Source organism: Schistocerca cancellata, chromosome 12, assembly GCF_023864275.1.
Source record: "Schistocerca cancellata isolate TAMUIC-IGC-003103 chromosome 12, iqSchCanc2.1, whole genome shotgun sequence".
NCBI classification, from domain to species: domain Eukaryota; kingdom Metazoa; phylum Arthropoda; class Insecta; order Orthoptera; family Acrididae; genus Schistocerca; species Schistocerca cancellata.
Genome location: NC_064637.1, coordinates 165,773,467 through 165,788,940, shown reverse-complemented (window position 1 = coordinate 165,788,940; position 15,474 = coordinate 165,773,467). Strand labels below are relative to the sequence as shown.

The following is a 15,474-nucleotide window of genomic DNA, read 5'->3' as shown; positions in this document are numbered from 1 at the left end:
TCCTGGCATCTACTGGTAAGCACGCATGTACAGAATAAACTTTTCTGGGCCTGTGACCATGTCGTCATGATGTTTTATAGACCAATGTTTTGGCTACAGCACCAGTTGGGCTTCATTATGGCAGTGTATTTTCTACATGGCCCTATTATTTTCACATATTTTATAGGATAATTCCATTCTTGCTCCTAGAGCCACCTCACCAACTTTTGATTGAGTGGCAGGGGTGAGAAAACAGAGATTGATCCCATCCCTCCACCACACCTATGGGGTTCACGTGTGTTTCAGTTCTTCATATTCTGTTATTCTCTCTTCCTTTCCTTCCCTTTGCTGTGTTGACTTTCCTTCTCCTCACACAATTCTGAACCTATTTTCCTTTCCTTTCTGGTTCTGGAATCCTTCCACTAGTAGCACAATTATTCTAAACTAGTGCCTGTATGTTGTTTGATTGTTAATTTTTTATTGATCTCTTGAATTCAGCTTGTAGTTTACCTTCTTCTGCCAAAGGTTTTTCAGAAACTGTTTATTTAATTTGTTATCCATTTTATATGAAGAATATTAGTCTCTGCTTTCTTTTTGTTCTACATTGTGGTTTATATTTCAGCATATTTTTTAATTCCCAGATGTCTATCACTTTTAGTGGACCCAGTGTTTTCCTTACTATTCTTTTCTTCAATGTTTCCAATCTTATCTTATCTGCAATTTAATATTAGGTGTTCGCTAGCACAAAGGCAGTCTGGCTTCACCATTGTACCGTAGTACTTAATTTTAAGATTCTTAGACAAGTATGTTTTTGTCAAACATTACTGTTGATAATGAAAGCTCTTTCCATTATGTGGATCCTTTCCTCAGGAGCAGATTTTTCTACACCATTTTCTTGGGTTGTTTGTCACAAATATTTGAACTGTTTTTACTTAGTACATTTGAATCAACATTTGTTACTTAAATTTCTGGAGAATTGGTTTTTTTTTTTTTCGCTTTGTCATTGTTATAATTTTTTCCCCTCCAATATTCTTAAGCCTGTTATGTCGGCTACCTCCTCCGAGAGATTATTTTGTACCACTGCATTTGTTAGGCTATCTGAAAGTATAGAAAAAAATCAATAGTAAGGGGCAGAAAATTTACTTAACACCTCTGTTCTTTTTTGGATATAACTCTATAGTTGTGCATTTTGATGTTTTTGCAGTGGCAATGACTGCTGCATTAAATTTTGGGCCTACAGTCACATAAATCCTGCTTCTTGTAATTTTTCAGCTGTACGTCATTCAGTCATATTCAGAGTCGGCTGAAAGACTGATGCTCCGGCTCTCGCTTCATCCGTTTAAACTCGCAGACTGTTCCACGCGCGTGTGGACACAGATACACGAGCCCCAGAAACGTCAATTAGTAGCAAAGAGGTGCACACGTGGCTGCGTTGGGATGTCAATGTATCACTGTGAGCGGCACTCTGGTGAAAAGTCTACGGTACAAAGCACCGGATTCTATTTCTTTTAATTAAATTCATTGCCAATTTCAATTGCTTTTTTCACTATCGAGTTTCGACATTTTCAAACAACATAGTGTGACCAGCATCAATACAGTGCTCTGCCAGTATCTATCTACTGGGCTGTAAGAGCCAGGTGTATCAGCAGTGTTACGTACATCTTTCGTGGGGTATACCAATCTTCTGTCTTGCCTACGGAACGCCATATTTGCAAGAGACCATTGTAAATGCCAACCTTCTGGAGCATCAAACTGCCATTAATGGAATCTAAAAGCGCTGCTGTATTCAGTGGAGGGCAGAAACTCAGTTTTACTTTGTGTCTGCTGAGCAGACGTCCTATTTTTGATAGGCTTCCCACATACGGTAGGAAAATCTTTCAGTGTCTCCTTCTGTATCCCTTACACCCACCTCCGATTTAACCCGCAGCGACTCGCGTATCTGTTCCGGAGAATACCCGCCGGCTTCAAAAACTCTCTTCGGAAGTAGAAGCTCGTCCTACAGACTGCTCTAGTCAGTAATGAAGTGTGCCCCGTCAACCGAAGTTCCGTGAACACTCGTCTTCTGGAAAGGACGGTGGCAGCTATTTGCACGTGCACGTAAATCTGTATGTGTAGTTTTCTGATAAACTGCATGTCCCGAGGTGCCACCATCTTTGCATGGAAGGCACCCTTCCTTTTCAATTTTCATTTATGTACGGTAGGAAAGCCACACCTCTTACATCTTTCAGTCTTCTTCTTCTGCGTTCCTTTTGCCCACATCTGGGTTCATTTGCAGTGAATGCTGGAGCATCATTTGGCTCACGCTGAAGATGGCCGACTGATATACGGCAATAAATATTAGAAGAAGAAGCAGAATTTATTCGGCTGCACATCGAAAATTTAATGGATAAACTCTTACAATTTACCCCTTTTTAATTTTCAGCTGGTATTAACAAACGTGGGCCAAGTCAGTGCAGTGATACAGTATTTTAGTGGCAGAGAGAGACACGATACGAGATATAAATTGTGAAGCAGCCGGCTGACACAAATCACACTGACGGATACACGCTCCCGACATCTCCACTGCCGGCAACAACTGACCTAATGGTTGACAATGCTTGCAAAGGTTGCCCCACTGGATGTGGCAGTAAACATAACAGTCAAAGGCACACAACTTACAGCACAACTCTATCTCGGCTGACACTGGGCACTGAAGTAGTAAAATACTACTTGTTCCTCACACAGGAGTAAAATATTATTTGCTCCTCACACAGGAGTAAAATACTACTTGCTCCTCACAGGAATAATCCTAAACAACCCTCGTCGTTTGAGTACTACCACATCTCATCTCAAAAGATTCAACCTCTTAACAACTTGTGTACAGGAGGACAGACTTCACAAGCAGCACTACCTGTACCAAGGTACTAAATGGCACTTTGTTTCATACCAATGAGTGACAAGCACAAATGATGCAACCTGAGCTACGATCACAATGGTCGGAGTGCACTGTAGTATGAGAAGTGTGTTCACAGTCCAGAAAGAAAGTGGTTTACATCACATTGAAAATATGTGCTGCTGCCAACAATTATCATTCCTATAAGCAAGTAAATCGGTCTTTGGTGATCGATGCCAATGTAGAGGTACATACTGAGGGTATCAAGTCACTTGAGCAAATTTGTCACCATCTATCACAGTAGGTTGTACAACACATCTTTCAATTTACCCAAATCTCAAATAAGCCCCACATATCCACAAATGGCAAACCAACTCTTATTAAGAATGCACAATACCGAGTAGAGTACCAGTACAAATACACAACAATGAAAACCAGTGTCAGTCACAGCTTTCAGAAAAGGTAGTAGTTGAGAAGGGAATAGGGATTCTGACATCGCCTAGAACCCAGACCCAGACAGGCCCACTGTATATGAGGCATACGAGAGAAGGAACCGACGCGAGAAAAGGGTCCAATATTGATCTGACGGATGTGGTTCAAACAGTGTTTTAAAGGACAAAATACGTAGGTCGGAATGCGTAACTTCCCCATATGTGCAGTACTTACCGAGGCCGTGGCGATCGCCGAGCCCGTACACGATGCCGGGGCGCACCACGGTGTACTTTAGATCGGGCACGTTCTTCAACTCCTCTTCCACTTGGCACTTCCACTTAGCCACGTACGTCCAGGGTTCTGGCTTCCCGTCCTCCTTGAAAGGTGCCTGCAGCAGAAAGCAGCACCAGTATAGACTGCAGCTTCCGACAACACACGGAAAAGGCTCGAGAGAGGTGTGGAGCAAAGAATTTGTAATTGTGGCTTGTGCAGTATGACGCAGACACTCCCAGGCTTCGCACAGGTGACGGCACCCGTCCGAGGGGAACTGACAAGTTCGTCACTTATCGGGCATTCCGCCATTGTTCGGGGCCACCACTGAGGAATGTCACATCACAAATATTGACTGTAACACTGACAGGGTGCATATACACAAAAAGAGAGAGAAAGAGAGAGCCAGATTTCCCTGTTAAAAATAGACTTCTTCCTGGGTGCAAACACACTTTTTTTCACGCTAAGTGCCAAGATACTTTCTCTCAGAGCTGTGAAACTTATGAATTCTTTGAATGCTAAAGTTTTTATATACCGGTTCAGAACTTCCCAGCACTTCATCCTTTTGGAAAAATCTTTCACTTGCGGCAATATGTACACTGAACATTTTCATATTACAGAAGTTTAAACACGAATTCCACCACATACAGCATTGTAAGCCGTGTCCATACTCTCACTGGAAATGTGTTTCAATTGGAAACATTATTTTCTGCAGCATTCCTCAACTGTTTCTGGCTTTGTTTCTTGGCCGTCTTTCTGTCTGCACTGGAAGCAAATTTTTCTCAGCGTATTCATACCGTCTGCAACACTACCTGTCTTCTTTTCTTTCCTTCTTTCTTCCCCCCTCCCTGTGACTTCTTGCCTGTAGGCCACACAGCTATCTCTCAGTCCTTTGGAGTTTTACAGAAGAAGGTTGCATTTATCATAGAATTACATACTTAGTCTTAAAACGACGATACTGTTTTGATGAAGGAGAGTTTCTATAAAAGTTGGTAATGGTTGATGACATCAAATTAATTGTACGAAACTCATTTGCTGGTTTGCATACATTTGTCATCATCGGTTAATGAAAATATACTATTTAGCAATGGAAGAGTTTTCAGTATTTCACATTTCTAAGCAAGCTATGGCAAATGAACTGTTTTCTTTTCTGCACAGTTCTTGTCACTCAGCACGTGTTACGCTGTAAGATATGTGCCAGTAAAATTTTAAATAATGGCAGAAATGGCTGGTCTTCTGGACCGATGTTTTTCTTCGGTTAGCCCTCAAAGTTTTAAGTTTCGAATGACAGTCCAATGCTCCACTATTTAAGAAGTTCATTGCACAATCTCACACGTAATACAATTCAGTCTGGGTAAAAAGAAATTTACCTTAAAAGTAACGCGTCTCAAACAGCAATTTATAACATTTTCCCACGGCCTGTTGAAAATGTAAGCAGCTGTGACATCATGCTAATCGAAAGCAGTTTGTTGTTACAAAGCATTGCATACTCTTCGTCCTAAAGCCTTTGACATTTAGCTGTGGGCAAACACTACTGTGTGAACGGTGTTTTATTGTTGTAAGTGGCATGTTTTCTTTGCAACTACAGTTTTATTTTGCTGTCATTCTCTCGTTTATGTTTTATTCCCGAAGTAATGTTCTGTAGTTGCGGTATGACACTGGCGATTTATTTTTATATATTTGTTAGAGTTTCATTTCTTACCAGTGAAAATTACAAAAATTTAAACTAAAACAATGAAAAACTCCTGGAATTCTAAAACAAATATCCTCAGTTTACCCCAGACAAAGAAAATTCCTGCATGCATTTTCCCAGGACATATTCACCCTGACTGATGACATGTAAATATTCTGCTCTCTGTTGTAAGTAGGCCTGGCAGCGAGAGGAGCGAATGACGTAGGGCCTCACCTGTGCAGCTGAAATCTGAAGTATTGGCTCTAACAATGTACACGCATACACGTGCCAGACAAAATGGGAACACCATTGTAATGTGCACGGTGGCCCCAAAGAACTCGTCACTAGAAGTACCCCATCACATTTTTGTACTGCCAGGACATATGAAAATGGAGATGATATTGCAGTGCCTTTATTGTTAAAGAAGAATGACAATGTACCTTCAAACAATGGAAAACCAGGATGGAATGTAACAGTATTTTGAAAAGGAAAGTTGCCACGCACCGTATAGTGGAGATGCTGAGTCGCCGATAGGCACGACAAAAAGACTGCCACAAATTAGCTTTTGGCCAGTATGGTCTCAGCATCTCTGCTATATGGTGAGTGGCAACTCTGTTTTACTCAATGTTCCTTCAGATATGCACACACATCCGAAGGAAAAAGGCACTGCAGCGACTACAGCTGTTATGAAATACATGAAGTGTATTCACAGTTGCAAATAAGAACAACTCTCAACTGTACAGGAGACGGATGACGGGGGAAATTTGTGTCTGACTGGAACTACAACCCAGGTTTCCCACTTCAAGTGAGCAGTCTCCTTAACCGCTTTGCCTATCTGTGCACGACGCACAGTCAGACCCAAACTTCATACGGCATCGTTCTTGCATTCAGTACTTGTACACACATTATGTCATTCCCCTATTAGGGAGGGCATTATAATTTAAAGATTTTGCCTGGTATGATGCTTGTACAATTACAGGTTGCAACACAGGAATGACGAAATATGGAAGTTTGAGTATGGCCACAGATTGTGCACGGGTAGCCAAAGCAGTTAAGGCAACTCCTCGTTTGAAGTGGGAAATCCGGGTTCGAGTACCGGTCTGGCCACGATGACAATCATTACCTTATGCAGCTGACAGTTGTTTGTATTCACCCACATAATTTATGAAAACGGGAGTGTCATCCATTGCATGGCCTGAGCAGGAAGAAGGAACCATTTGCACAGATCTACTGAGCATCCCCACAACTAGGCACAGTTGGTCTGGGAATGTGGCAGAACGAAGCTAAGCACTGTTGAGGAACAATCTAGTATCAGGAATTATGCATGGAGAGCACTATGAAGCTTTTCACATGTGCAGTTCTAAGGCTTTTCAAATGTGTTTTTTCCCCTCAGTCCCTTTGGCAATGGCCAGTGACCGAAAAGAGCTGGACATACTCCTTCAATATAACTTACAGTTTATTATAAAAAAATAATGCAGCTAATTATTTATAGTAAAAAGAAATTTTAATGCACTCTTAAAGAGAATTTTAACATCCAATTGTCATTTACCAGAATTAGTGATTACAATTTGTCTACCCAGAGTGAATTGCAGAATGTCTACATCACTCATGGACAGTGAATAAACACTTCAGAATGCCTACACAACTGCAACTGCACATCAGTGCTAAATGTGAAGTAAAAGTACATTTTTGTCCATTTATTTACAGAAAAACCAAAAAGCTGGTACAAGACACCCTCAGAAAAGATCAGTTCAGCTTCCAAAGAACTGTAGGAATATGTGCAGCAACACTGATCCTACGAATTATCTGGGAATATAGACTGAAGAAAGGCACATTTATAGCACTTTTAAATTAAGAAAGTGCTTCTGAGCATATCAATTGAGATTTGCACTGTGAAATTGTAAAGTTTTATGGGTAAACTATAGTGAAGGAAAGGTTATTTACAACACATCCAGAAATGGGGGAAAAGTCCTTACATGGCAGTGGAGGGTAGGTCAGTCTCCTGAAAATGTCAAACATTGAAGATGGGCTGATATCATGATAACAGAAGCATTGAGAACCAGGAGAACAGAGACAATGAAAAGGCACGGGAAGAAATAAGTACTGAACAAGTCACTTGCAGTACTAAAGAGTCAAAACTAACCAAATAAGTAAATAATACCAATAAAAAAATAAAAGTGATACAACTACCCTTTACCTTGTCAGATGAGCACATGTGGCCATCTGAAAGCTCAATGAACCTCTTGACGCCCTGTTTTGCTGCTTCATTGGCACAATTAATACTCAATTTCAAGATTCCTTCTTTATACACAGGGTCGGTCTGGCCGGGTTTGGTCTCGCAGGCACAATTGACGGCGTAGTCGAATGGACTGTCTCCGTTGGGTGCAAAGGCAGCCTCGCAAGAACCTGGAAAAAGGAAAAACGTTTGTTTGATTCAATGCTGTAGAGCTATTACAGAATCATAAATGTGTTTACAGAACTGCACACATCTGAGGTAGCCGTCCTTTTTTGTCTTTGGATTTTCTGTTGTACTATGGAAGAGTTCCAGCTCTGGTACCGTCCTTGCCACATGAAACAAACAAAAAATGACTCTCAGAAAAAATACTGTAGACAACTTGAATTAGTTGTCATTAATAATTTACTGCTGAAAGCTACAGAAACTATCACAATCAAAACAGCTGACGAAAGTGACCTATGGAGCACAGTAAAAAGTAACTGTGGAATCTGACGGAAATAGTGGGACACAGAGAACAATCTAAGCATATAAAATGTATACCCATTTACCACTGTGGTGTTTTTTTTTTTTTTTTTTTTTTAGTGCGCTCAACTACTAACGTCATTAACGCCCAGTCACAAACGTTAGTTCACTAATAGCATAGAAAAACCACAAGGGAGCAACACCAGAAAGTACTTACAAAGACGCAGAGAGGCAAAATAAAAGAATTAGACCTTTTTGGACAAGTCCGTTGATGTAATAAAACTAAGGACACGAGCAGCTGCTCGAGTGTCATCAGCTAAAAGTTCCTGTAAGGTAGACACAAAAGGAAGCTGTCTGAGGCAGGAGGACAGCAGCCTTGGCCGCAGCATCAGCAGCTTCGTTCCCAGCCACACCAACGTGGCCAGGAATCCACAAAAAGACACGAGCACCGGTATCAGCTAGTGACTAAAAGGATCGTTAAATTTGTTGCACGAGAGGGTGGTCCGAATATGGGTCACAGAGACTTTGAATGGCACTCAAAGAATCAGAGCAAATGGTCGAGGGAGAATGATGATGGCGGCGGATATACTAAACAGCCCGATAAGAGAGCAAAAAGCTCAGCCGTAAAGCTTGAACACTGGCCAAGGAGCCGGTATTGAAGGTATCATCCCCAACGACAAAGGCACATCCGATGCCAGCAGTAGTCTTGGAGCCATCTGTGTAAATAAAAATGTTATTAGCGAGCTTCGAACGAAGTTCGACAAACCTCAAGCGGTATATCGAATCCACAGTCCTCTCCTTTGGGAGCGAGCTGAGTTCAAGGCGAACGCAAACCTGAGCCTGGAGCCAAAGTGGCATCTGGTTCTCACCCACTCGAAAAGTCGTAGGGAGGGTAAAATCAAGTTTCTGAAGCAGGCGACTAAAGCGAACTCCAGGAGGTAACTGGGCAGAGACATACAGCTCGTATTGGCGGTTGAGAGAGTTGTCAAAGAAGGAGAAATATGACAGGTGGGCAGGCATTGACATTAGTCGGCAGGCACACCACTAAAGCAACATATCGCGCCGGTAGTTTAGCAGTAATTCGGCAGCTTCGGCATACAGACTGTCAACAGGGCTGGTGTAGAATGTTCCAGTCGCCAGACGTAACCCCCAATGGTGGATAGAGGTTAGACGGCGTAAGATGGACAGCTGGGCAGAAGAGTAGACAAAGCTCCCATAATCCAGCTTTGATCGGACAATGGACCGATATAAGCGAAGCAGGACCATTCGATCTGCTCCCCATGACGTACCGCTGAGAACACGGAGGCCATTTAGGGAACGGGTACAATGAGCAGCCAAGTAAGACACATGTGGAGACCAGCAAAGTTTCCTGTCAAATGTAAGACCTAAAATTTTGTTGTCTCCATGAATGGGATAGCAACGGGACCCAGATGTAAGGATGGTGGAAAAAACTGTTTGTAATGCCAGAAGTTCATACAGACCATTTTCTCACCAGGAAAACTGAAACCATTGGCGACACTCCAGGAATATAGATGGTCTAGACAACGCTGAAGACAGCACTCCAGGAGACATGTTCTCTGAGCGCTGCAGCAGATCGTAAAGTCGTCCACGAAAAGGGAGCCTGAAGCGTCAGCTGGAAGGCAATCCATTATTGGATTGATAGCTATGGCAAAAAGGGCCTCACTCAAAACGGGGCCCTGGGGCACCCCATTCTCCTGGCAAAAGGCATCTGACAAAACAGAACCCACACATACCCTGAACATTCAATCCTTAAAAAATGTATTAATGGAAAGAGGGAGGCGACCGCGAAGGCCCCAAGTGCGCATGGTGTGGAGAATGCCCACCCTCCAACAGGTGTCGTAAGCATTCTCCAAATCGAAGAACACAGCCACCGTCTGGCACTTACGCAAAAAGTTGTTCATAATGAAGGTCGACAAGGTAACTAGATGGTCAACAGCAGAGCGGTGCCAAAGAAAGCCACATTGGACATTGGTAAGGAGGCATTGAGATTCAAGGAGCCAAACCAATCGAGAATTTACCATGCGCTCCATCACCTTGCACACGCAGCTGGTAAAGGAGATGAGGCGATAACTGGAAGGAAGGTGTTTGTCCTTTCCTGGTTTGGGTATGGGAACAACAATTGCTTCACGCCAGTGTGTGGGAACATGACTTTCAGTCCAGATGCGATTATAGGTGCGAAGAAGGAAGTCTGTACCTGCAGGAGAAAGGATCTTCAGCATCTGAATATGGATACCATTGGGCCCTGGAGCAGAGGATCGGGACCAGGGAAGTGCATTTTTGAGTTCCCGCACGGTGAAAGTGGCATTGTAACTTTCACGATTCTAAGACTGGAAAGAAGGTGGCCGTGCCTCCTCTGCTTGTTTTCGGGGGAGGAAGGCAGGATGGTAATGGGCAGAGCTCGAAACCTCCGCGAAAACGCGGCCGCAGGCATTTGAGACAGTTTCAGGATCCACAAGGGCTTCATTTGCTACAGTCAGGCCTGAAATCGGGGAGTGGACCTTGGTGCCAGATAGCCAGCGCAGGCCACCCCAGACAACCGAAAAAGGAGAAAAACTGTTGAAAGAGCTGGTGAAAGCCACCCAGCAAGACTTTTTGCTTTCTCTGATAACACGACGACATTGTGCACGGAGTCGTTTGTAACTGATACAGTTCGCCATCATAGGGAGGCGTTGGAAGGTGCGTAAAGCACGTCGCCGAGCACGAATAGCGTCACTGCATGCCGTAGTCCACCAGGGGACTGGGACTTGATATGGAGAAGAGGAAGTACGAGGGATGGTATATTCAGCAGCAGTGAGAATAACATCCACGAGGTATGCGATCTGAGTATCGCAACTGGAGAAGTTTTGATCACGGAAGGTCGCCAGGGAGGTGAAAAGCCCCCAGTCGGCTTTGGAGTGGAATGTGGAGAAGGGGTGTGGAGATGGATTACACAGGGGAAATGGTCGCTCGAATATGTGTCAGACAGAGCATACCACTCGAACCGATGTGCAAGTTGGATAGTGGATATTGAGAGGTCCAAGTGGGAACAGCTATGCATTGCATCCGAAAGCAATGTAGGTGCATCGGTATTTAAGCAGACTAGATTGAGGTGGTTGAAAAGGTCTGCCAAGAGGGAGCCTCTCGGGCAGGATGCTGGTGAGCCCCAAAGGGGATGGTGGGCATTAAAGTCTCCAATCAACAAAAATGGTGTAGGAAGCTGAGCAATCGCTTGTATAATATCTGCCCCAGTAAAGGCAGACGATGAGTGTAAACAGTACAAATGGAAATACTATAAGTATTCCAACATCTGTACAAAAGTACTATATGTCACTCCAACAATAAAAAAAAGAGCAGTTTTTTATTTCTGGCATATAGACCTCATCCTGCAGAGTGTAACCTTGACTACCCCTTACCATTCTCCCATTGGCTTCCTCAAGTTAAAAAAATGACACACTCTCAAACATGTGCTTTACACCGTGCAATAAGGCATTGTATTGGCAGTTGGTTGTAAGATGCCACCCACCTGCTCTGACCCGTGACACAGGTGCACTGTGCCGTGATGTGTTGTACGACGTCATTGAGCCGCAGTGGAGTGGATGTGAAATAATGTAGAGAGCACATGGTGTATGAAGAGGTGGTGTGCTCTGACAGTTTAATTATGTTGTAGCAATGTGTTTGTGAGGTACATTAGTCTGCCATTTAGTGTGCTACAGCCATCTTGATGTGGAGCATACAAAATTATGTGATGGCACAATGGAATATATTGTGCAGAATGTTGTCATATAAAACAGAATATGTCAAAAATGTTAAACTGTTCTCTTAGGTGCTTGTGTAACCACTGAGTATATGGATCAAATCATGGAAGAAGGTAGGTGGGCCAATGTGTATTAATATATTGAAAGTGCGAATATTGTTAATAATCACTGATCCATCGCCATTCTCACACGATTTCATGAAAGAACACTGATTCACCTACCTCCTCGCACGATTTAATTAAAAACACTGATCCACATACGATGTTTATCGAAAACTATTTTCTGACGAGTTCCGCCATCTTATCCTATCTGACTCACCGTTTGGCATGTTCACTTCTCACATCATTTACTGTGCATACTGTTACCAGCTGCAACACTTTTACTCTATGATTGGCTTTTGCAGGTGTGTGTGTGTGTGTGTGTGTGTGTGTGTGTGTGTGTGTGTGTGTGTGTGTGTGTATGGAGGGAGATAGGTATTGGTACCCTCGTCTATGGTTAAACTGTAGAAGTTAACTGGAGATTGGAATCCCATGATCTTATGGTGTGTGTTGTTTTATGTTTTGGGTTTTATTTTTGCCAATTGCATGCATTTTTTTCCCAGTGTGTTGTGTTGAAGAGAGTTGGTTTTATCACTGAATTTTTAGTTTGCAGTTTGCCCCACCCAAAACACCCTCCTTTTCCCATGGTTCTCCCACTAATTTCACTGGGTTTAGTCAGTATATTGGTTGATGTGGTATTTGTATTTTTTTTTGGGGGGGGGGGGGGGGGGGGGGTTATGACTGACGCTTTGGTCACCAAGTTGGATATGCTCGAAATAGGGGTTTTAGGCATGGTGATGACATCATTGGTCAAAACAGATGGATGGTACTCCCATCTGGTAATCTTGACAGTCCTTAGGAGGCTTTTAATTGATGGGTTGTTCTACTGCAGATGGGGATCTATGAATTATTATTCACTCCAACTAGGCTTGTGCTACAATGACCAGATGGTGAAATACTTAACAAAATCATCATTTTAGCAAAATCACACTAGTTACTGTTATATAACTGCTACCAAAATGTTCCACTACAAGGGATTTCAAACAGCAAAAACTGACAAAAGTTAGTTAATTAGACTCATGTTCCATGGATTATTTTGCACAATAGATTGTACTGATGTGTAATGTGTCATTTTGGATTATTTGTACATGTGGTTACATTCTGAACATTTCTAAGTGCTAAAGACAACCTTAATGTCGAGTAATGAAGGTGAATTTTTGCTTGTGGTATTGTAAGTATGAACATCATCGTTCCGTCTGAATTGCAGTGGATTATACACAGTGAACTTCATGAGGGAATAAATCAGAACAGCATGCTGGCAGATTAGAAAATATAACTTTGTGACAGATAGGTCATATAGAAGGCCATTTGTTGACAAAGCAGCATCTATTTTCAATCACAGTATCCTCATAGGTAACAACCAACAATCACACTCATTCAGAGTTGAGTGCCACAAACAAACAACAAGAGTTGAGAAGTTAGTTTGATAATGCTGACTGCAGTTCACTATATCACTCTAATCCTTTCCAGAACACACCACCACTATTCATTTTACTAGTGTCACAAATAGTGAGAGGATAAATTGTCAAAATCACGTCCCAAATATGACACACTAGCCTCAACTGTACATTATAAACAGTACATCCTACCGGTATTTTTATTTATTCATTCAGGGATCATCCTACAGTGACAGGATTTGTAATCACATAAAGAAAATAAACATCCAAAATATATGGGCAGCTACAACACAATACAAGAATGTTTTTACAAGTTGTATGAAAGTTGTTCAGCCATGGCCTTACTGGAGGAATCATCTCTGCATTTGCCTGAAATTCTTTAGGAAAACCACAGAAACGTAAATCAAGATGGGCAGACAGAGCAAACTTCATCTTACCGAACATGATGTCAGTGTCTTAACAACAGCATTACCTCAGTCAGTTGCTACCTATTGTACAGTGTTCTTTAGATCATGCACGATTTGCAGTAGGGGCCTACATAATTTTTAATAATATTATATTCACATTATGTGGGATGTGCAGATAACGCTGACTGTAGCTGCCTTCATATGAGCACTGAAAATGCTAAAATGAAACTTACCGGAATTAATCAGGTTGGCACTCCGAAAAACGACACGTGGATCCTCAAAGGTCTTCTGGTGCTTTGGATTCAGCCAGGCTGTTTGTGGTGGAACCTTGTCAACTACTCTTATTTCTGAAGCTATGTCATTTTCTATGAGGTATTGCACAAAATTCCTCCCTATGAATCCACACCCTGGAACACAACAAAAAACATTACTGAAACTGTACACAACCAAGCCAAGCATACTTCCACTGCTACTAAATTTCTAAAAAAAAAAAAAAAAAAAGTGCTGTGATTGACAACAGATATTGCACAATTATCATCCATTTACTCATGCATTACAAAGGCATACTGTTTATAAAACCACGTTCCGTTCTGCTGTTAATGGGTGATCGCAAAACTTTTATCGTGTTGGTTAACGCCATTTCCGGTATGCATTATGACTTAACGAATATACGAAATCGGAGAATACACGAAGCATAGCGTTACCTTACTACATTTTAACTCTCATCCATTACCATTAACTTATTGCCCAAAGTATTGTAGTCAATTAACATACAACGAAGCATTGAAGAAACATGATATTAAAACATATTCCACGGCATACATATTGCTCTATCATGTTCAAACAAAGTAAAACAACATATTTCGACTTGTACAACGCTTGTGGTAGTATTCTGTAACATTGTTTACATTCGCTGCACACAGGCGACCATTCGAAAGTGACAATAAAAGCGAATGTCGTGTTTAGCACTCTGACCCCTGAAAGGCAATAGCGGGCTTCAGTGCTGTATTTATTTAACACGATTCACCCCTCAACACTATCACTTAACTGTCTTAACGGTTAAGCGGTAACGCCTTTTATTATTTCTCCCCTCTCAAGCAAAAATGCAAAACGTACACGCAATAACGTACCTGTCAACTCATGGACACTTGGGTCTATAACACAACGTAGCTTTAAAGTACAAAAAAATATTAAGAGAATTGTGGCAGGTGACAGTACCGATCATCACAATACACCTAACCTGTCAACAGCACTTATCGTGGCTCTACATTGTCATTATTATCCATAAAGAACATTTTACGCAGGCAATAGTTTTAAACAATATTGCTCGAGTACTAAAGCTACAATTAAACTTACCTCCCAAAACAATAAACCTTGGTTTACTCATAACACCTACATCTGCCGCCATTACAAACCCAACGGAACCGGAAGACAAGCACGCCCTTATCTAATCTTGCGACGCACCAGACGTCAAGGTTTATTTCGACAGAGCTAATTCACAGTTTTATTAACAGGGTAGTCGTATGATCGCCATACTGGATGGCAATACAGCCCAAAGCATCAAGTGAACTTTCGCGAAAGGATACACTACTCAATACTACGACACCTTGAAGTGACACTGTCATTCGGAAAAAGATCACAACTTGTTCTGTCTTAAAGGGCCTGTCCTGCCATCATAGCCCCTTACGATTGATGCACACGCTATTACTAATACCGGGTCCGAACTGCAATTAATTTAATATTTTCCTTTTTTATTCTTTCCCAACAATAACTACATTATCAAAGATTGAGAGATACTGTATCAAATTGTAGAGCAGTAGCGAACGCATCCGGCATCGGCGTAGGGGCGTTGTTTCGTGTCCCGTGCCTTCCGCTTCGGTATGAAACAGTCTTT

The 15,474-nt window shown here is 42.1% G+C and overlaps 1 protein-coding gene across 2 annotated transcripts in view; it reads right to left on the bottom strand.

Annotated features, from left to right (window-relative positions):
* Window positions 1-15,217, bottom strand: part of LOC126109604 (uncharacterized) — a 33,914-nt gene extending 18,697 nt beyond the window's left edge. Inside the window, exons 1-4 of one of the 2 annotated variants that reach the window (XM_049914646.1) lie at window positions 14,937-15,217; window positions 13,814-13,987; window positions 7,423-7,631; window positions 3,518-3,671 (exon numbers count right to left, since the gene is read on the bottom strand). In XM_049914646.1, coding sequence (XP_049770603.1) covers window positions 3,518-3,671; window positions 7,423-7,631; window positions 13,814-13,987; window positions 14,937-14,988 — 589 coding nt within the window. In that variant the 5' untranslated portion in view covers window positions 14,989-15,217. The remainder of the gene's footprint in view (window positions 1-3,517; window positions 3,672-7,422; window positions 7,632-13,813; window positions 13,988-14,936) is intronic. The other variant, XM_049914647.1, reaches the window with a different exon arrangement.
* Window positions 15,218-15,474: the final 257 nt, after the last annotated feature.